This window comes from Dicentrarchus labrax, unplaced genomic scaffold (assembly GCF_905237075.1).
Source record: "Dicentrarchus labrax unplaced genomic scaffold, dlabrax2021, whole genome shotgun sequence".
Lineage (NCBI taxonomy): Eukaryota > Metazoa > Chordata > Actinopteri > Moronidae > Dicentrarchus > Dicentrarchus labrax.
Window position 1 is genome coordinate 34590590 of NW_026136720.1, and position 23549 is coordinate 34614138.

Below are 23549 nucleotides of genomic sequence, written 5' to 3' on the forward strand. Positions count from 1 at the left end.
TCCGGTGCTGCCGTTAGCTCGACGGTTGTCTCATCCTCTGACAGCTGCCTCAGACAGGAGTTGGACCCAGCGGAGAGAGAGGACCGTCGATGGACTACATTTCCCTCCGGAGGATATTCCACCGAAGCGGTTGAGAGTACCGGACCGACCCAGCAGCCACCCCGCCCCGGTCCGGCCATGGACGAGCAGGCGGGCCCCGGTGTCTTCTTCAATAACAACAGCTCCGGTTTGCCCGGTGGTGGGAACATTAAAGCTCCGCAGACTGGCGACTTCGGCGGCGGAGAGGCGGCCAGGGCTCACTACAACATCCCGGGGATTTTACACTTTCTCCAGCATGAGTGGGCCCGGTTCGAGGTGGAGCGGGCTCAGTGGGAGGTGGAGCGGGCCGAGCTGCAGGTGAGCGGCCGCAATCACGGCGGTTTCCATTGTCGGACATTGTTTTGTTTGCTAGCTAAGCTTCGTCCTGAGTGGTGGGAACGTTGCGCCAAAGCGCACCGAAAAATGTGCGAATTAATTGTTTCATCGCTTATCGGCGAATAAATATTCCCGATAAAGTAACAAGTTTCACTTTGTTTGAGTGGGACATATTAATTATTCTGTTCGGCTCAGGTGTAATCCTTTAACCAGCACATGTTTCCGTTCATATGTGTACTTTTAGGGATGCTTCGCGCTTTCTGCCGCTCTCTCCTGCCGTGTGTGTACCGTTAAAGGGAATGACGCACATTCATTGTTAAATATAAGGCTCTGTTGTATTATGGGCTGCTTTGGTGATCACTATAGAGCCGAATTAACGGGCAGGCCCGCGTGGATCCAGGTAACGTGTTGAATGCTGTTCCTGAGGTTTGTGTGCAGATGTCAACCAGGATGACACAGAATTGCGTAATATTTAAATGAGGTTTCGCTCGATGTTGTCTCCACTGATTTATCTGCGCTACTTGCTAACCAGGTTAGCTGAGGTTGAGATTTCAGACTTTCCTGTCGGTTCTGGGTCGAGTGTGAGAAGCTGTGTGACAGTATAATATTAGTGTTTAATTAATACAACTCTTTTATTGATGATTGATTGATTGATTACCTGTGCAGAGGAGAAAACCCTGCGCATGAGATCCATTATCGGACACGCAGCTAAACCCGTTCTGTGGCCAGCTGTCAGTGTCTGACATTATTGTGGTATTTTCCCGGAATCCCTTCATCTCTACAACAAGCAGGACCCTACAGAGCCCCCCGACCCGGACACGAGGGTCCCTCCCCCCTCCGAGTGTGTGCCGCGTCCTGCTGGAATGTGTCCGATAATGGACGCACGGAGGTTGCGTTTTGCGTGCATTGCGTGATCTTGAGTCACGAAACGTTGGTGTGTAAGCTGAGCCTCTGTAGGACAGGTAGTGTGTGTATACTCCTCACGGTTACTCAGTCTATAAACATTTATATATCTTTTATATACAAATACAGAACCTCAATGATCTGATATTGATATCGATATCGATATTGATGATGTGCAGACACATTGTGAAAAATTAATAAAAGCTAGAAGCAACTACAGCGGTTTATTTTATAGATTCTTTCTGTATTTAAATACATGAATGACAAATATAGCCTCTGGATTTAATGTTTTCTAATGTAAAATAATCTTTAATTGTATAAATTAAAATGATTGCTTATTATTGTTATTATTATATCTTATTTAAAGAATGTGGAGAGATTAACTTTAATAGAGGAAAATGATAAATTCAAGTTTAATACGGTCAATACATTTCTAGACATTAACACTTAATAAAGTATTAGTTGTGTAATTTTAATGTATTAGTTTGTTAACTGACAGATATGTTGTATAATGATGGAAGTTGAATAAATGTTGTTTATCAGTGTATAAGGTAAACTGTCCAAATACAGTTGTTATCAGTGTAAACAGCAATAATTACTGTAATCTCACAGATAATGACTTTTATTACACTTCTATAACTTTTAACATTCACATTAAAATAATAACAATCCAATAATAACAGCACTCTGCTGGAAATGTAAGTCTGATTATTGTATTATAGCAGAGTTCACCTGGATTTATAGATCATTGTTTACACTGTAAATATCTTTCATTAAACATTTAAAAAGCCCCAAAAAGATTTTATGTTAAATTAAAGCTAAAACTGTATTATATTATATTATATATATATTAATTATGTTATTTTACTGTATGTTTTGACGCTCATTCTGTGAAGAAGACTGAATGTAAATGGTCTGATAGCTCAGTGGTTGAGCTTCAGGGAGAAGAAAATACTGAATGTGTCAAGAAAGAAGCTGATTAAGTCTGTTTGATTGTTAAAAATAATAAATATACATAAATACAGACAGAGAATCGTATAAAATGTGGAGTCGCTCAGCTCGTCGATGTCACACCTGACTTCACTTCCTTCCTGTTTTAATGCCGTTAGCTACGCCGCTAAATAAGATAAAATATTCCTTTATTTATATAGAAAATTAAACTTGACTAAAAACTAAAAAACTAAAAAACTACTAAAGTGGAAATTAAATATAAATAGCTAGCTCTCTAGATAGCTGTTGGACTGTGACTTTTTTTTTGCATAGTTCATTAAAAATCAAAGCAATTGAATCGGAACAGTACCGCCCCCCGGTGGCCGACCGTGGTACCGCCCCCCTGTGGCAGACCGCGGTACCGACCCCGGTGGCAGGCCGCGGTATCGCCCTGCGGTTTGTTCCAGTGTTTTTATGTTCAGTTTGGTTTCAGTCGGTTATCTGAAGATATAAAAAGGGTTTAACGTCGTGATTGACTCTTTGACTGAATCTTGACTCAGAGATAAAACAGTTGTTTGTGTTGATGCTGCGTCCTCCTGTCCACACAGAAACCTGATCAGGAATCAATAAGGAGACGAGGTGATTAGTCGTGCAGACTGTGGCTCAGTGTGCTCTTATAAAACAACCACTCTGTTATATTACATAAGTTAGAGTCATCAGCCGACCTGCGTCCATAAAGGGAACCACTTCCTTCACTACAACCTCCCAGCCAATCACACGGCAGCGTCCTCTGTCTGTCTCTCTGAGGGGGGGGTTTGTTTCTCCCCACAGAGCAGACGCCGGGCAGCGCCGTCACTCCACAGCGCCACTTGGTTTTTAATTTTCCTTCCCGTTGAGCCGAGGCGAGCGTGAAGGAGCCGGCGGTCGGCCGGTCGGTCGGTCGGTCGCAGCTGTAAATCCATTTGTTCTGCTGCAGCCGGACTGCGAGTCATTAGCTGAACCCGACGGCGCCGCCTCCTCTGAGGTAATCCTCTGCAGGGAAGAGGAAGAGGAAGAGGAAGAGGAAACAGAGGAAGCTGGCACACAAGAGGAGAGATTGTTGTCCAGAAACAAAGAAAAGGTCTTCCTGGAGAGAGAGGAGGAGTCAGCTGATCCAGTTCCAGTTGATAATGGATCTTGATACATAAATACAAAATATTAACCAGGATCCATTATTTAATAAGTCCCGCCCCTTTTGAACCCGGAGTCAACAAAACGCTTCCTAGCTCACCGACATCAATCGTTAGCTAGGCAGCGTTTTAATAACATAAGCTATCAAATGTGACTTGCTAGTTAGCTTTTAAATCTTATATCATATAAATCTTAAATATATTTAATATTCTGTAGCGAGCACCGAAAAATAACTACATTAATTCATTAATGATAATTAAATTAACCTCAAAGAAATGTTAACTAGTCTCAACAACAGTTTGAGTTGATATTATAGAGCATTATAAATGATCGAGTTAATTGTGATTAAACAAACGATGCGAGCAGTTCGTGGTGTTTCCTCCCGATGGGACAGCGGAGCTTCAGTCCTCTGGGATTCCTGCCGGGACGTCACATTGAGGTGAAGTCATGCGTGAGCTTCACATTCATCGCTCCGGCTCGGGAGGATGTTTGCCGCTCGGCTTCCTTCCTGTCCGGCTGTGGCTATAAATACACACACACACACACACACACACACACACACACACACACACACACACACACCCGGGCTCACCCGATGAATTACATTTAAAAAGTCATCCTGATTTTCTTTCCACAGAAAGGTAACAGATTGTATTTCAGTCAGAGAGAAAGTGAGAGCAGCAGGGAGGCGAACACGTCTCTGGTGTTAATGCTGAGAGTTCAGGTAGCTCTACCTGGGGGAAGGACTCACTGCCACAAACTGAGAATCAATATCACGATGCTCCAGTTTACGGATGTTCTCTCTCCGTTAGAGGACAGTGAAGGCAGCACCTGGATCCTCTCCGTCAGGTTGTGAATACTGATGCAGTCATTTGGCTCCTGTTGGTCGTTGCTGATTGTAACTCAGTGGCTGCTGCTGTCTGAACAGCTCAGACCACAGTTCAATAAACAAATACACCAACAGATAAACACACACAGGCCTCAGGTCTGTTTTTCATTTCAATCCAGGAAGCAGAATCTCTGAAATGTTTGGGAAGTCTGGCAGAGCGCTGTCGGCTCACTGTGGCTCAGCTCATGGTGAAATAATAAAGTCCTTTAAGATCACATCCAGTTATATTGTTCCCATATTTAACAATTTATGACAAAAACATTCACACACTCAGTTTCTTTGTGTTTTTATATCAATAATCAATCATTGTGTCTCCCTGTAAAACTAAATGTGACGCGTGCTTACGTCAGCATGAACTAACTGATTTCAACCAATAACATCCCGACGTTCACCCGTCAATCAATCTGCCACTGTTAGTGACACAGAGCGAAGATTCATTACTCGCTGATACTCTACAAACACAACTTTATCAGTGATGAGGACAAATGAAGACGCATTACGCTGGCAGAAGTTACAGTAATGAGTTTACGACTGATTTAATGAGATACACCAAGGATTTGGAGGTCGGGGTCGGTTAGGTTTTTTTTTTACTTTCCAAGCAGAGGATGTTCCAGTTCCAGTTTCTGACTGTTAACTTGTTCAGTTGTAACGCAGTGTGAGTGTCAGGGACCGGGTTGTATCTGAGATCTGTGGGAAAGTGAGAGTGGTCGTAGTTTATTAAAGCAACAGTTTGTAAGATTTGGTATTCGTTGCGATCTGACAGCTGTACAATTGTTCTGATTACATCATTTATGATCAATAACTAGCGACTTTGTTAACACAGCCAAACATCGAGTAAGTTCAACTACAGCTCGCTTTTATTTCACCACCTTCCAACTCTTTACCCAGCTTCCTCCGTCAGCGTCCTCTCAGCTCTCTGACGTTAGCTTTGTCTGCAGAAGCTGCCGGTTAAATCGCCGCTCGCCAAGCTCTGGTTCTGTCCGAGCCCTGAAAACTTCCTCCTCCCGCCAGTTCAAAGCTCAGACACCCAGTCCAGGACAGTTCGGCTAAGCTACGTAGCTAACAGCTGCTCCATTTGGCAGCGGTTACTTTACTGTCCATCAGGAAACTCTGTAAATCCCAGTGGTGGTGTGTTACTTACTGCTGTACAGAGGAACTCAATGTAGCATCACAATGATAGTGAAGCTGTTCCTTTAAGGTAGAAAACTTACGTAATGGGACAAGTTTTTCATAAACGTACCCGTGCAGACGGCGCTAACTGTGACACTGAACGTGCCGCAGACAGCTGAGAGTTGCGTCCACTGGAGGGTCGACGTCGCCCAGAGCTGCTTCTGCACCGGTTCCTTACATAAGATCACAGATGGTAGCGGAGGATGGATTGTAAGAGATTACTGCACGGTTACACCTCCCGGGCCTCCCGCACACGCCATCACGCTGAAGGTGTTCAGATAACGAGGGATGCTCAAGACCTTCGGCACGTGCACTGTCTCTGCTGGAGCGTTGAGTAATTCTCCCGCTCTTATCTGTCCGCTGATTCTGCAGCTCATTTCCTTCACTAATTAAAGGATGTGCTGTGTGTGTGTGTTGTGTGTGTGTGTGTTGTGGGTGGGTGTGTGTGTGTGTGTGTGTGTGTTTGACACTTTCACAATCCTCCGGACCTCGCAGTTATAACTGATTTATTCTTATTATTATTATTTATTGTTAAATTTCTTTCGTGTTAATTCTGGAAACAGGAGAGATTCAGTTTGTGTCTCAGTACTCTCTCTAAGGATGCATGATCATTTATTAACCAATAATCGTACATTTATATTATTCTGATAAATTATAGCCGATTAATTATCTGTTGATAACAATATTAATTTATTTTGAAAGGCTTCGTGTTCTGTGAAAGTGAAAGTTTGTTTTGGGTTTCTTTATTGGTGCAAAAACCAGAACAGTAGAGACTTTACAGATACTGAGAGGTCAATAGGTCACGCTGCTGGATCACAAGAGGATCACTCTGTTGCGCTTAAAGATTGTACATTTTGAATTCAGACAGATCATTAGTCAGGATGCAATAAACCCACCTCAGTCCTTTATTCCCTGCAGTCAAACTGTCCTCCGTCAGCATCAGATGCTGCATTCAGTCCCGGTCTGGACCTGCTGTTCACTGGGAGCTCCCAGTCCCACAGAGCTATTAGCTACTGCGAAAGGTCCCTCCCTAACTGCGTGTTCGTACAGGAAATACGTTAATATGAGGAAGCAAACAGCTCTCTGATTTCACCTGGACAAATAAAAACAGGGTTCCAACACAGCCTGGTAAACCTTGAATTTTAGAGACTATTTTTCCAGTCATGAAAAACCTTGAATTTGATTAAAATGACCTCATTAAAATACTAACAAGTACCGCTGAAGTGCTACCGTGGAGTGTGTGACATTGTGAACCCTGCAGAGTCCATACTCTATTGACTACCGGTCATTTTATATGACTGTCCTGTCAAGAAAATCTCCTGGAGCCCAGAACCAGTGACGGCTCCGGTCCGAACTGTAGCCGGTTTGTTAAGCAGACTCAATTCTGGATTCACATTCATGTTCAAACTGGTGTTAAATCTGTTCAACCAGCAGCCCTCCACTGCTCTGGATCTAAATATTGCAGCTGGAGGAGAGAGAGTGTCTTATGTAACTCCTGAACCTGACGATGGGCTGACAACAATACTTCCTCCTCCTCTTTGTATGGTAACAACAGGGCCCGGCCCCGGTTCCTGAAACCCAGCCGGGCGACCTCGTTCCGTCTCTCCTCCGTCCTTCACGCTCTTTCTTTCTTTTCTTTCTGCGTCTGTCTGACTGGAGCTGCCGTATAAGGAATGGCATGCACACCTGCTTGTTTTTCAGACGGGCGTCCACTGCCGAGGCGAATGCCACCCCGAGCCACGCCTCAGCGCTGTAACCGGGCTTTGTTTAACCAGGCCTTCAGCCAAGATTTCCCCTGACATGAGCACACTTTCCCTTCAGCCTGACATGAACTGGGACTGCACACAACTCATGATTCAGTAGCAGTTACACTGCAGCCAAACCAACGCTGGGTTTCTGAGGCCAAACAATATCTGCTAACAGGATTAAAGATCAGTTAACAGAACACAATAAAGTTTATCTCGGACAGTGTTTCACCTTCTGCTTCTTCGGGTTTCTATGACTCTCTCTCTCAGACGTAAAGAATAACCTCTCTGGTGAGGAAGCGCTGACCTTTGTGCTGCTTTCTCAATCGTATAATCATAATAATTTCTGTTCCTCTTTGACACAGATGGACTACTGAACCGGTCCACCAGGTCCATTGCCTCACAATCTGCTTGAGCATCAGGATAATTTGAAAAACAGAAAGATTCCAGTAAGAAACGCAGTTGTTGGCACAGAGGTTTGTTGACGTGAGTTGTAAGTAGAGCTGAGTGTCGAATACATGGGGCGATATGTTTCCAACCGGCCACCGCCAGTCCAACGATCAGTAATATATTCGCCCAAACTTCCCCCGAATCACAATTTCACTATGTGCAACGAGCTCTAACAGCTTTCTGAACATTTTCTTTGTGGCAAATCCTGATAGTTCCCAAGACAGGTTGAGTGAACTGAAGTCTGTTCAACTCAAATATGCTCATGGAAACAACAATGCCCTTATTATAGCACAACAACAACAACAACTAAGATTTATTAAGTAATGAAACTTAATGTTATGCACCTTTTTAAACTGTTGAAGTAGAACTTTGTATGTCATCATCCTGCAGTAAAAGGGTCAAACAACCAAAGAGCAAATAGAACAATATATATAATATATATATATAAAAATATCAGGAAAACTCATCTCTGAGCAATATTCACAGGAAATAATCTGCTCAGAATTCATCCAAATTGCTCAAACTTCCTGCAGCTATTGTTATTGTTTATCAGCTGTTTTCTACTGTTATTAAATATAATATGAAATATAAAATATGTAATTTAGTCTGTTTAGTCAAAGATAGAAAAAAGGTCCAGAGACTTTTCTTGGTTGCTTGTGAGTAACTAAGCAAATATGTTAAATAAGATTTAGAGTTTTTGCCAGGAGATAATGTAAAAGTATTATAGGAGTTAAAGAGTGATGAAGACGTGTTGACAGTCGTGGCGATGAAGGACCTGAAGCTTGTTCTGCTGGCTGTAGTGTCTGTGGATCATCATGCCTGTAAGGCGACTCGTCTCTGGCTGTGAATCATTTCCTGCGCGTGCTGCCGGCGGGGTCGTCCGCAAGATCTGACTTGGCGTTTAGTGCGAGTTAGTAGGATATCTTACAGCCACGAGCAGACTCTCCAAACCGCTGTGATGCTCCAGAGACTGATCGAGTCCGACCGGTGACCTGATTCCAGTTTGACCTCCTCGAACACAGCCGACCCACAGCGGAGACGTCGGGCAGAGTGGGCGTGGATGAAGAAGAGGGAGCAGAGGTGCTCTTTTTTTACGTGTTTCGACCTGAAAGCTGAACACAAGGCAAGAAAAATTATAAATGTTGGGACTTAATTCAGGTCTGTGTTTGTTAGGAGCAGCTAACTTAATATTCCTCCCAACAACTGGAGAAATACACGTACGTAGATGTGAAGGTCCAGTCTAACATTTAGGAGGATCTATAACATCACAAAACACCGGATCAATAACTTCCAACTTCACTGAAACTAATCCTGGCAGACTGATCGATACGATGGATGATGGATAACGTTTACAGTTAGTAATTAACTCGTCGCTGCCTGAATCCGCCGTGTCTTCATCCCCATAGTCAGTCCTGGTTGGAGCCGCTGACACATTCAGAACCATTACCGCTGGTTCTGTTGGCGTTCAACAGCCAGCTGTTCAAATACAGAGATTTAAATTAATCAATTAATGTCATAAAAGGAAAATCTTTAGTCGGGGGCAGTCTGAGGCTCTATGGTGAACCAGAACCAGAACTACAGTAGCACTGTTGGCCCACAACAACACACTACAGGCGCCAATAACCGGTTTCTGTAATGTAGGAAAAACCCATTTTAACAAAGCGTGACCTTTGACCTCTCAGTGTTAACAGCTCTGATTGGAAGCAAAAGTGGCAGGCTGAGAATAACCAGGAAGTGTTGATAGCTTACACACACACACACACACACACACACACACACACACACACACACACACACACACACACAGCAAGTGGAGTTTATAAGAGTCAGCGTAGGTGTTATCTGGGGTTAGTACAGAAACACAAACACACAGTGAATTCCTCCAGCCTGTGTGTGTGTGTGTGTGTGTGTGTGTGTGTGTGTGTGTGTGTGTGTGTGTGTGTGTGTGTGTGTGTGTGTGTGTGTGTGTTACAGACTCCATTATATCCAGTGAGCAGGGATCCCAGCATGCCTCAGACTCGGGGTAATGTGCGTACGCTGGAGTTGAAATTAGATCTACTTAATGAGGGTGCTTATCAGAAGAGATAATGATGGTAATAATATTGGATAATAACAGTCGCAGGTTTCTGCTGAAAGCCTCAAAGTCAAGGAGCCAAATTCAAACCCAGATTTCCTTTGAACGATTCACATCGGCTTTTGGATCTTAAATTTAATTTTAAGACAGACTAAAAGATTAATCAGACAAATAAACAGCAGATTTTCAGTCCTAGAAATGTGTTTTATATAGTCAGTTAAATGTTTCTACTTTTGTTAGTCGACACCAGAAATACTCGTCGGTTAAACTAATTATTGTATTTTATTTTATTAACGTCTTAACGCAGCCTCCCGCCACCAGCCTGGGATACAGCGCCCAGCAGAGGGCAGCCTCCTCCTCTTTGTCCCAGTGTAGAAGTTATAGTCCTAACTATAACTGCCCTGCGTCAAATGTAACGGGGTATAGCGCAGTGTCTAACAGAGTAACTGGTGAACTGCGTTTGAACTTTGAACAGATGAAGAGAGGAAGTCCTGCACCAGGTAACGGCAGCGACAGCTGAGGGGACGGCGAAACTAACGCGGTTATTTGTTGATAAAAACCCTGATTGGTTCCCTGCTGGGAGACATTAACAGTCTCTCTCCTTTAAGCACAGCCTTAGTGTTTCCTCCGGGGAGCAGATACGAGGGCACGCTCTCGTGTTTACCTCTGCTCCGAGCCAAGAGTGCCTCTTATCACAATATGACCAAAACAGCCAATTTCCTGTAGTCCCTGAGGAGATCGAGGCTTCAGCCCCTGAATAACAGTCAGACATGGTATCATCGCTCTCTGGTGGAGATACAAAGGGCTTTAAGGTGCTGGTACGCTCACTCTTGCACATTATAAGATTCTTGTTATTCAAGACAAGTTCCAGCAGCTGTAGTGGATCCATTAGCGGACTCTGTCGGACTGGGAGCTCCCAGTGAACAGCAGGTCCAGACCGGGACTGAATGCAGCATTCACTGATAAAGAGTTTGTACAGTAATCAGTGAGGGACAAATCTCAACAGAAACTTCCCAGTTGCCCACAGAAACTGATTATTCTCGGGGAATCCTGAAATGGGGTCATAAACCAAAATCATAGTTGTGAAAAAGGATTCGTCCAGCATGGAGGCGTTTCCCGCGTAGCTCCTGGAAACTCTCTGGGCGATGAGTTTGGATGGTTTGGACTCGGAGCTGTCTTTGTTCTGCTCCTTCCTCCTCCTCCTCCTCCTCCTCCTCTGCTCCTGAAGGCTTTATGTTGTTCTAATTAAAGTCTTGTCGGCTTCAGAGGAGCACGCTGCGTCGACACTCCCCCGAGGGGAAGGAGCAAGTGGGTAAGGGGCTTCGTCACGCCGTCACTATTCCTGATCATCCCAGTGCCTTCCCTTCCCCCCCTTCGCCTTCGTTTCTCTCCCCCCACCTCTGTCCTGATCTCCTCTGGGCATCAGATCAGACTTCCTCACTAATTTACGCCTCCCCTGCTTCTATCAGTCTCTTCACCTACATTGTAAAACCAGAGCCGTGGAGTTTGCCCCTGTGGTGATGCCAGCGGCGTGGGTAGCTCGGATGTGCCAAGTCTGCTTTGGAAAATAGAAATAAAGAAGAAGGGAAGATTTTGGGGGAATGTGAGCTTGTTACTGGAACGAGCCGAGGGCGGACTATTGAGGAAGCTTTGTTTTCTTCCTCCCTGTAGGCCCGGTTGTCCCCTACGACACTGACTGTACCACAGAGAGCACGAACAGACAATCAGACACATATAACTGTAACTCAGTGAACGCCACACTGCAGTTATTTCTACTCTCATGTAAACATTAAACATTAAAGGTGTAAAGATAGTCTTTAACGTTATAGATGCGACGGCATCGGTACGCGGACCCCTGGATCGATCTGAATGTACCATGAACCGGTTCTAAAGTTATGAATCTGTTGACTGTTTACAGATCACATCTAAAAGCTAAAGTTTGGATTCTATAAGAAGTTAAGTTGGTTTCAAGCCCCGTACTGTAACTCTCATGCATCCTGCTGTAAGCTGAATAGAATTATACATGAATTGTCTTTGTTTTGATATCGGCATTTTATATTGCCATCGGCAGCCCTGCTCGCCACTGAAGGCGTACACTGTACAGATTTAGAACTGTTGTTTAGATTTACTCACACTGTACACGTAAAATAGAAAATAAAACAGCCCCTGTGGACTGTTCTGGTTATTGACAATTGTCAGTAAAGTTTTGATAAAGATACGGACCCCCTCCCGACATGTATTTAGACATTCATACAAACAGTCTGCTTGGAACAAATATTTGTATACATATATTGAGCTTTTGTTCATTTCTAATGTTTTCCTCCTGGACACAAGATGTCTCCTCGTTCACAGTAAAGTCCATCCTCAGTGTCTGAGCGCTGCTGGATCTCACTGTAGGAACAACAACAAACACTGCTTCCTGGTTGGAGGGGGCCTTAAAATGGGTTGTTAGTTTTATCTGGACACCCGCAGGCAGACAAACGCAGCGTATCCAGACATATCCAGTTGTATCCTCTTCATCCTCTTCATCCTCTGATTTATGATCTTTGACACAACAAACACATAGAAATAGACCCATACTGATAAATCCTGGAGTTACCTTTCAGACTGCTTTGCAGTCTACCTGCACCTTTCAGATAGGTGAAGTTGTGCCAGCAGCCTCCAACAGGTTGCTATGGTGACCCAGCATCTGTTCAGATTAAGGGAAGTTTTGTTGCCATGGCAATGCGTGTATGTTTACAGCACACTAACACGAGGGTTCAGAGTCGGTCCTTTACTCTCTGTCTCAGGGACGAAGGGGTCAACGTGTCGCTCTGACGCTGTTTCTGACTCTTTAACCCCGGTAACAACAAAGCCTCCTGGGTAATTTCTGGCCTCCCCAACGAAATAACATGACGTCTTTCTCCCCCGAGAGCAAAGATCCAGCTCTCTGAAGACCACCCCCCTCTCTGTCTCCCCCCTCTCGCTCAGCAGCTTATCCTCCCGTCTCTTCATCTCCTCCTCTTCGGCTCCCTGGAAGAATAATCCCCTCGCCGCTTCAGACTTAAGCGGCGGGAAATCCCCCTTTCCCGCAGGGCTCTTCTTTGTGTCCCAAAATATTGCGGTCGTTCTCTGTGACGTTAATTCGACTTCAGTGCGGCGGCGTACGTAGTCATCAGGGAAATGGAGTTACAGAGGCTCAGACTGCAGTATGAAGAGGGGAAGGACAAGTGTATGAGCTTTTTACCTGATATGTAGACAGTTGAATGAATTACGTCCGTATCGGCACCTGATACCAGATTGGATCCGTCCCATCTCTAATGTATACATTCATGATTAGTTACAACCTAAAATGTGATGATAAGATAGTGGGCGGAGGTCAAATGAGGGTAGAGAAGTGTGGACCAGGTTCTGTTGAGGATTCAACAACTATAAATAATGTTATGAGTATTAAACCTCCTGTGTTTTAGCTGGATAGAGTCAGCTGCTGTATTCGGTCATACAGGTTGAACTTGGAGAGGCTGGTCCCGGCTGTAAAAAGGTTTAGAAACATGGTTCTGTGTCATTTGAACCTCAGAAACCTGCAGACATCAGCACATAAACACCACATCGGCCCAGCTGTCAGCAGGGACTCTCTTCAACACAAACCACTGAACTGATTCTGGCCACCGTTGTGTTGATTTGTTCTTCGTGATGAGCTGCTCAGCTGTGCGTCCTCCCACGCCGCCCGTCCACCAGGACGGAGCTGTTGCTTGTTTCTCGCTGTGTCTCTCAGAAAGTGAAGATACCGACGGCAGCAGCTCCTCGGAGGGCCGCGCTGTGTGGGAATGCACAGTAGTGGATATTGATTTCATACAGAAACAGTTTCAGTTATCTGTCATCCCACAAGTTTGCATCTGTTCTCTGAAAATGAGAATCTTTATCCTCCGTGAACCAGGAAGCAGAGCGCTGTTTGCTTCAGTTAGGGAGGGACTAGTTGCAGATATTGATTGGTGTTTGCAGCAGCCAATAGCTGAATGTGTGTGCCGTCCCGACTGCGCTATGAGCATCAGCGCCAGTCTGACTGTACAGAGGCTGAGTCACTTAGCTTAGCTGCACAGTTGACCGAGCTAACGGCAGTTAGCAGTTGGCTACTGATCAATCTGTCCATCAGGAAACTCAGTAAATGACCTCGGTACTGTTATTCACTGTCAATCTCGGAGGCTGTGTTCGATCCCGGTCCGTCGCCTGCTAACAGTAGATACAGTTAACCACAGCTAATTAGCGGTTAGCTACTAAAGCTAAAGCTATCTGTCCATCAGGAAACTCTGTAAAAGATCTAGTACACGGCCCCGAGTGCAGGAGGAGTCAACTACTGCTCTTTATTGTTCTGTGAAACCTCATTAAGAATACCTGAAAATACCTAAACAATGAGTTTTTGTGACTTCTGGGTCAGATACTGGAGAATAGCTGTTCAACACGATGAACAATGAAATGACCTGGAAGTGCTTCAGTGCTTCCTTTCTTACCTCCGTTAGCAGAGCGTTAGATAAAAGCATTTTATAACTGTAGAAATTCAGAATATGGTGAGAAGATTCATTGTTTTCTATACTGAACTTCTGTAAACTATCATAAACTTTTCACATCAAATTTCATTTTCACTTTGAGAGGCTGATGAATGTATAAAAAGACAGTTTTGCTAACAGTGGCTAATTTAAGATGTTACATCTTAATCTATCTCGCTAACTCGCCAGCAAATCTACATCAGTAGTTAACCAGCTAATTAACTAATGTGGCCGTCACATGTAGATGTAGCTTACGATGAATGCAGTAGATTAGCTTAGCATATAGCATATCTAAGTACAGGAAAGGAGGAAGTCTACGAGGGGATTCTCAACTGTTATTGGTGCACTGAGCAAAAAGGGGCGGGGCTTATGGAGAGTTAATAAGACTAAAAACGGAGCTACGTTAGAGAACATGTTGCTGTTGAAATAAGCAGCTGTTTGCTAACATGTTAGCATCTTCATAAGGTGGTAAACTGTATAAAACAACAACTGCTGCTCTAGATAACAGGAGCACATATTATATATTATAATAAGGACTGTTCTCTGGTGAGTGATGTGCTGTTTGACATCGTCCTTTTCACTGGACTCATGTTAAGTTGTGTTATATCATCAAGTGTCGGCTCAGTGTGATTTTCCACTGAAATAACAACCAGAACAAACGTCCGTCATTTGTTTCACTGACAAACAGAAAAAGAGTTTAAATCTGTTTATTAGAAGTTCTCCGGCTTCCTCTGTGATCTGATGTGGAGCACCGGCTCGTTCTAAAAAAGAAGAAAGGGCTGATGGGAATTTTTAACAAGTGGGTTACCCAGTTTGTCATTTAGAGTAAAAAGTAAAACGTCCCTGCCAGATAGTTCCTGCTCTCCAGCCGCGGTTACTGAAGGGTTTTAATGGTAATCATCAACAACCAGAACGATCTAGAGCTTCTGATAACCTCAACCTTCCCTAATCTGCTAGTCGAACATTTAATATCACATAATTAACTTCAATATATATATTAAAAGTCAATATGGTGACATGAAAAGACCTGAAATGAGTGAATATATAAAACAACATAGATTAGCCTAGCATAGCATATGTAAGTACAGGAAAGGAGGAAGTTGGCCGAGGGATTCTCAACTGTTATTGGAGCACAGAGCCCGGGGGGCGGGGCTTAGGAAGCGTCAGATAATATGTATTTTTCCTCCTGTCCTTGGGTTTAGATGTGTACGCTGCAGGCAGAGAGCATCGGGGGAATTAGTTAACAGCAGAATGTACTTTCCAACCTGTTTAACATATTCACTGCAGCATATGATTGTCAGGAGTGGAAAACAACATCAAGGAGAGCAGTTTGAGGTCATCAAAGTGCTTTAATGGAAAATCTGTGGAAAGTCTTGTAATAGTCCGGAGCTGTCACCGTGTGACCTCCGCTATCGATTTGTTTTCTCCGCTTTACTGCGGCTGAAACATGACATTCAGACGTGTCAGTAAAAATCTGTAATTATGAGTAAAGACGCCCCCGACGTGCTGCAGATGCCTTCCTACACAAAAGCTTGTTAAACACAGAGTTCACCGCCGTCCTCAGACGCCATGGCAACAGACGAAGGAGCATCACGGGATGCAGACGATGTAATCGCTACGCAGCTTTACATCTGGAACATGTTCAAGATCTGCTCTGCAAACAGAAACTGAATGAACTCAGTGAACATAAACGTGGTTTCAGTGTACAAATGAAAGCTGCAGTGGGTAGAAATATATGAAAGTTTCACTAAATCCTGACAGTGTGAGACAGATGATCTGAGAAAGAACCAGCGTCTTTCTCTCTTTCTCGGCTCTGATTGGTTGTTTTCATTCTTGTAGACGCCGTTAGGAGCACCAGGAGGAGCCGGACGAAGCTGGTTTATTCTCAAGAGTTAATTTTCCAAAAGTTACAGACTGCAGCTTCAGGGATCACAGAGGAGGTTCGCTGTGATGCGTTCAAGGAACACGTAACTGTTTGCAAACAGAGTCTCAGTTTATTGTCATCGTCTAAGTGAAATGCAGATTCAGTCGCCTCGAGTGAGGAGCGACCCACTTATAAAGCGTTTGACATGAATGAAGGGCTGAGTGTCCTACTTCTTCCTGTGTGTGTGTGTGTGTGTGTGTGTGTGTGTGTGTGTGTGTGTGTGTGTGTGTGTGTGTGTGTGTGTGTGTGTGTGTGTGTGCGCGCGTAAACATGCAGTTGAGTCAGTTGGTGTGTATAATGGGCTGGAAGCGACAGTCATAAAGCAGCGCGGCGGCCTGCAGCGTCCGTTCTGCTCGGATCAAACCGATGAATCAGCAATGAAACCTTCAGAGTCTGACGGAGAATTCAAAGTAGAATCAATCAACAGCCACTCTGATAATCAATTATTAGTTTTCATTTTTAGGTCAAGTTTTGGTTTGTATTTTAAAATCTTCCTGACAATCTGATAATGATGTAAAAAATAAGCTAAAATATGATTTTTTCTTCCTCCAGGATCAGCATCAGTGTGTTTCCGTAGCTCATATTTAAACAGTTTGTTTGAGCTTGTAAATATGTAAATGTTTTTTATAAGTGTACAGTGTCCCTGTAGTGCAGGGGACTCAATTAGGGACAATGCACAATTAATAAACAGCATTATAATGCAGAGACAACAAATCTTATTCTCCAGATGCAAGAAAACCTGTTTATTTGGTAAAACCCCCCAAAAATCATAATTTTAAAAAAGTGAAAATTAAATTTGTGATGCAAAAACAATCATCTCCACTCTGAATCATATTTCAATCACAATATCTGACAGAATAACGGCAACATAATGTTTTTACCGTATCGAGCAGACAGAGTCTTCAGGTCACTGCTGCTGGTTTTGTCCTCACATACGACTTCAACGTTCAACGAATACGAAGCATTTTCTAGTTAAGTATCTAGTTTTCTTTGTGGATGAATTCCATTAATGTTTGTTAGTTTGTTCACACTGAATTCAGTCAGTGTCTGTAGGACCAGTTGTGATTCCAGTGTTTGATTCAGATAGAAGGGAACCGACCACAGCAAGTCAGTGAAGTGAACAACTGGGTAACAGTCGGGTAACAGTCGGGTAACAGTCGGGTAACAGCAAGGTAACAGCTGGGTAACAGCAGGGTAACAGTCGGGTAGCAGTCGGGTAACAGCCGGGTAACGTCTTTTAGCTGTTTTTCTTAATGTATTTAATCACTTGTATTATTATTGGTTGCTGATTTTAATGTGTTATTGCCCTTTGTGTTTTTGGTTATTTTATTTCTTGGTTTCTGTTGCACTTTGAGATTCTTTTATGAAAAGTGCTTTACAAATAAAATGTATTATTATTATTAACAGCCGGGTAACAGCCGGGGTAACAGCTGGGTAACAGTCGAGTAACAGTCGAGTAACAGTCGAGTAACAGTCGGGTAACAGCCGGGTAATAGCAGGGGTAACAGCCGGGTAACAGCAGGGGTAACAGCCGGGTAACAGTCGGGTAACAGCCGGGCTAACAGTTGGGTAACAGCTGGGTAACAGTCGGGTAACAGCACACTGATGGTCAATGTCATTATTTCACTGAACTTTAGGAAGTAATGTGTTTGATTGACAACTCGGGGTTTGTGACCTCCGCCCCTACTCCTTGGTCACATGTCGTATGTTCCCACGCCGCTGAGTCGCGCGGCCCGCCGCAGGTCTGAGGGGGAACATTAAGATGGATCAGATGTGTTAGTCAGTCACAAGTTTTAGTTCCTGTCACATTTCCCAGGAGGCTTTGGGGCCCTCGGCCTCTTAAACACCAGCTGACCTGATTATAGTTACACTTTCATTAACGTCAGTGATTCTGTAAAGCAGAACCAGTGTTTCCTTCGGCTGCTTATTTTCATCATTGATTAATCTGTTTGATAATTTTTTCCATTAATCAATTAGTTGTTTGGTGAAAAATGATATAATATATAATGAATAATAGATTGATAGATTGATAGATTGATAGATATAGATACTGTCACAGAGGACTAAACAAACTAAAATATTCACATTTGAGAAGCTGAAATTTGTTTTAAATGACACAAAACGATGAATCAGTTACCAATAACTGGTGATCAATTTAATAGTTGACAGTTAACAGACTAATCAACTTCATCTTTATTTTTGTGTTAAGACATTCCAACTCAAATTTTGTAAATTTTTCAATAAAAAAAAAAAACCAAAATCCTAAAAAACTCCTCTAAATTGTCAGTTTTTGTTTTTTGGTGACTGATCAAAACCAGTTTTATATGATGAACAAACAAACATTTTCTGTTCTTACCTTCTGATTGAACGAGTTTCGTCAAAGCAGCATTTTATTGTTGTTGTTGATTTGTTGATGATTTGTTTGGATGAAGCGACTGAAGACTCGACTGTGTCTGTTGGTTATTTTGGCCTTCGTGATCCTTTACACCACTGCTGCGTCCACGTCCAGACCTCGGCGGGGTGGCGGTGGAGCCAAGCGCCAAATCAGAAACAAAAACAGAATTAGACTTGATGAAACTTTAATGATCTCTGTGGAATTAGATCGTCAGCAGCTGAGAGGAACAATGATTCTGTCAGTTGGATTCAGACCCTCTTTCACTCCTCATGATGTTTAATGCAGATCAGATATTTGCCCTGAGGTTTCGGTCAGTCTCGTCACCGCCGTCTGTTGGCGCTTCTTCTGTTGTCTGTCGCTGTTTTTCGTGCAATTAACCGAACTTTGGTGTTTCACAGAAAATGCAGCGGGGGCTCGAATCTTAATGACCACCGTGGTTAAACGGTCAAATGGTTCAGTTTCTTCCTCCGTTGTCTTCCAGGCTCAGATCGCCTTCCTGCAGGGGGAGAGGCGAGGTCAGGAGAACCTGAAGAAAGACCTGGTGAGACGGATCAAGATGCTGGAGTACGCCCTCAAACAGGAGAGGTGAGCACACACACAACCGAAATCTGACCTTAAAGGCTTCATATGTGAGATTCTGAAGCCTTTTAATTGTATGTATGAGTCAGTGTGTGTGAGCAGAGAGCGAACAGGTTGTAGCTGTAACTGTGTATGAAACCTAACCTGAAACCGTGTGTGTGTGTGTGTGTGTGTGTGTGTGTGTGTGTGTGTGTGTGTGTGTGTGTGTGTGTGTGTGTGTGTGTGTGTGTGTGTGTGTGTGTGTGTGTGTGTGTGTGTACCCTCAGGGCAAAATACCATAAGCTGAAATATGGAACAGAACTGAACCAGGGAGAGATCAAACCTCCGAGTTATGATTCAGGTAAGACAAACCTGTTTTTGATTAACTCAGCCAACACCAATAAATCACGCTTTATTGAAAACATTTGAACATTACAAGCAATCTTCAGTTGACAGTCTGGTGTATCAGCCTACATGACTCTAACTATTATATTTATTATATTTTCATATACAACATAGCATCCATTCCCAACCTGTGAATATATGTAAACACACAGCTTACAGAAAGACTTTTTCTGCAGTAAAAAAATCATTTTTGTAATAATAATATAAATATTGCGCTCACAAACTACATGACATTTCCTGTCCCGACACCTTCGTAATAAAAGTCCAGTTAAATGCTTTTAATGTGAAGCTGCAGCAGTAACTTCTCACTGCATATAGTTTATTAAACTGTAAATACATAAATCACTTTCAGTGGAAGTTCTGAGGGCCGGATAGGAAGCTTTTGAGGGCCCCATGTGGCCCGTGGTCCATCAGTTGAGTACCCCTGGAGTAGATGTTCAGACAATGAACTTTGAAGCCAACATGGATGAGAAGCCTCTCTCTCACTCTCTCTCACTCTCTCTCTCTCTCTCTCTCTCTCTCTCTCTCTTAAGTAATTTCCCCACGGGATTATTAAAGTATGTCTGATTCTGATTCTGAGGGGGTCCAGGAGCTGATCAGGGCGCCTCTTGGATGCCCCCCAGTGGGGGCTGTCTGGACTCGTCCCAACGGCAGACCAGAACTCACTCAGGGATTTTATATCCCGTCAGGATCCCCCGGGAGGAGCTGGAGGACGTCTGGACTACCTCGCTTTAAGAGTTAATGAATGGATGAATATAAACATCTCTCTCTCTCTCTCTCTCTCTCTCTCTCTCTCTCTCTCTCTCTCTCTCTCTCTCTCTCTGTGTGTCTCTCTGTGTCTGTCTCTCTCTCAGATGAGGGGAATGACAGTGAGGCTCCCAGTCATCCCAACAGCAGCCATCAGCTCAGCTGGAAACAAGGACGGCAGCTGCTCAGACAGTGAGTTTACACACACACACACACACACACAGTTTATACTCTCACAGCGTGTGTGTGTGTGTGTGTGTGTGTGTGTCAGATCTTCTTAATGGAGATTAACACTTCTAATGGGAAACACTAATCCACTGAGACCAGTTGGAGCCGGCAGTGGTGGAGGAAGCCTGGAGATCTAATTAAGTAAAAGTAGCAATATCACACTGTTAAAATACTCCATTACATTGCTTAAAGCAACATATAACAGCGTCACTGAGTGTAACAGAATCAGTGGTTCCTCTTTATTCTTGCACTGTACTAACTTTTGGCTCCGGGTCGGAACAAGTGTGTAACGCTGTGTGACTGATTTTAGTGAAACTGGATCAGATTTCTGGAACGGAGAGCGGCATGCGTCGTGCCGGAGCCGGGCAGTTATATTCACAGAGCTTCAGCCTCTAATAAACATCCTCGTCCTACATTAACAAACAACCAAAGAGCTGATAGAACAATGAGAAAAAAACACTGAATTTATCACAAAAGAGACGCCTTTTAAGTCGGTATGATTGTTAAAAAGGTAAAAAATACAAAATACAGACTGTAAAGTTACTAAATCTATCGGTGAAACTAATCTCTGAAATAATCAAGTTACTGAGTTCACAGTTTGTGTTCACTGTTCAGTTTATCAGCTGTTATTGTTAATGTTGAATATAATATGAATCAAATGTGTAATACTCATTGATAGAAAAGGGCTCCTTTAAGGAAGCAGTGGCAGTGTGTGTGTGTGTGTGTGTGTGTGTGTGTGTGTGTGTGTGTGTGTGTGTGTGTGTGTGTGTGTGTGTGTGTGTGTGTGTGTGTGTGTGTGTGTGTGTGTGTGTGTTGTGACAGTGAATGGAGGATTGTGCGGAGGCGTCGATGCCTCCTGCGATCGGAGAGGCTGGTACAGAGGGAGGGAGGGAGGGAGGCCGACCTTCCTCCCTCCCTCTGTCTCTGTGTGAACAAACACTCTGGATGTTGTTCAGAATAAAACCTCCGTCCTCTGAGGATAAAACCTCTCCCTTAAACTCTGCTGCTCTCAGGTCAGCAGGGTCCTGCTGGAGTCCGGAGCTGAAGGTACAGTACAGTTCGAACCTCTATGGGGACCGTTCTTCCTCTTCCTACAGAGTGATGTCTGAATGATGTTTGAATGGTGTCTGTGCAGAGTTTGACTCTAGAAGGATGTTTTCACATTCATCTGCTGACAGTGGAAAGTTTCTCTGATCTTATTTTAAGGGGATTTGTGACAAATAGTTTTTAGGAAGTCAACCTGGTCGAGTATCAAACTTCTACAGTGAGATCCAGCAGTGCTCAGACACTGAGGATGGTCTTTACATTGCAGGAGGAGACATCTTGTGTCCAGCAGGAAAAAACACATTCATAGACTGTGTATTCTTGAATGAGGCAGAAGGAGTAGATGACTTCTTAAGGATTTGAATCCAGAAATTATACCGATTTTGTGGATTTGAATTGTGAGCTGAGAAGACCCCGAGTCAACTCACGTTTTATCAGTCAAATCTTTGCAGCAGGTCAAACTGTAAACTAACTGATGGAAGTGACACTTACAGGAAATAATCTGCACTAAATTCATCCAAATCACAAATTTTCCACAAACTTCCTGCAGTTACTGAGCTCACTGTTTGGGTTTGTTGTGCAGTTTTGAATATAATATGAAAGTCAGAGGTCGTCAGTTTACTAAATGATAGAAAAGGTTGGGAACCAGTGCTCTAATATGTCAGTCTCACCAAATTAAAAGCACATTCTAACATTTCTAACAGATATAATAAGAGATGAAACTCCTAACCTTGGTGGCATTGCCCTTTAAGGAAGCTGTCCTCTCGGTATAATTGTGGTTTTGTGCAGCTCAGCGGGTACAGCAAGGCACCAACATTGCAGCAAGAGGCAGGAAAACAGAAAGAAGAGGGAGGTTCAGGGCCTGTTTGTCTCTGTCAGAGGACATCAACAGATTTTCCCTGCAAATAACTGCGTCTTGTCACTTATTTGTCTTTGTCACTGGACTTTTTGTTACTTTTTACAAGTTATAAATATGATAGATGTGCTGCTGTGATTCTCACTGCAGAGTAAGTCCACCTGTGTCCACCCTCAGGTACCTGCAGGAGGTCGGATACACTGACACCATCCTGGATGTGAAGTCTCAGAGAGTGAGAGCGCTGCTCGGTCTGACCGGAGACTCAGGAGACAAACCCTCAGAGAAGAAACCCGAACCCATGGTGAACGGCACCGAACCGTCCTCCCTGAAGGACAGCGGCATGGTCAGGTATGAGGACAGATAGTAGTGACAACAACACTGTGTTGATATTGTTGTTTACAGGCGGCCATGTTGGAAGAACAACACCAACCCTACTGTATGTTCACTCCTTTAATCCTCTTGCTGCTTTTACCACCAGACTCTCCTCCTTTATGGGGTCATCTCATATTTAGAAAAAAGGTTGAAACTCAATGTTTGAAAGCTTTAAATCTAATAAAAAAAGGTTTTAAAAGCTTGTAGGTGCTGAATGATGAATCCCACTAGAGCTTAAATTGGAGGCTTGTGGCTGATTGTGTGTTTATGATATTATTATTATTATTATTATTATTTATAGATTAGCCTTTTTTATGTTCTAAAATTTTAAACTAATGTTTCTGTCTGTTGGACGAACAGTTTGTGGACTGTGGAAACTATATGTTTTGTTCTTATCTTGGTACGAGCGCTTTTGTTGAAAATGTGAATCCCAGAAATCCGTGGATAACGGGGAAAAACTAAAGTTTCAAGAGGGTAAATCTTTATTTTGAAACTTTTTCAGATGTAGATTTGCACTTGTACTACAGACTGTTCTTACAACACAGTCACACAGTTGTGGGCCTGCGACACGTTGAAGCGTAGCACCAATAGCTCCCCCATCAATAAAATCCCATCATATCTTTTAATGCAGTATTTAATCCAGTATTAATTAGTTCTGGGTTGTATCTTCAGAAGTAAATTCTGAACACTTTATGCTGGGACTGAAGCTGGGACGCTGAGCAGCCAGAGCAGCAGATGCAGCAATTGCAAAT

The 23549-nt window shown here is 43.4% G+C and overlaps 1 protein-coding gene across 2 annotated transcripts in view; it reads left to right on the plus strand.

Moving 5' to 3' along the window:
- strn (striatin, calmodulin binding protein) overlaps positions 1 to 23549 on the plus strand; it is a 55026-nt gene continuing 31477 nt past the window's right edge. The window contains exons 1-5 of one of the 2 annotated variants that reach the window (XM_051381275.1): positions 1 to 396; positions 19069 to 19172; positions 19433 to 19506; positions 20405 to 20489; positions 22603 to 22773. In XM_051381275.1, the coding sequence (XP_051237235.1) occupies positions 178 to 396; positions 19069 to 19172; positions 19433 to 19506; positions 20405 to 20489; positions 22603 to 22773 (653 nt within the window). In that variant the 5' untranslated portion in view covers positions 1 to 177. The remainder of the gene's footprint in view (positions 397 to 19068; positions 19173 to 19432; positions 19507 to 20404; positions 20490 to 22602; positions 22774 to 23549) is intronic. The other variant, XM_051381273.1, reaches the window with a different exon arrangement.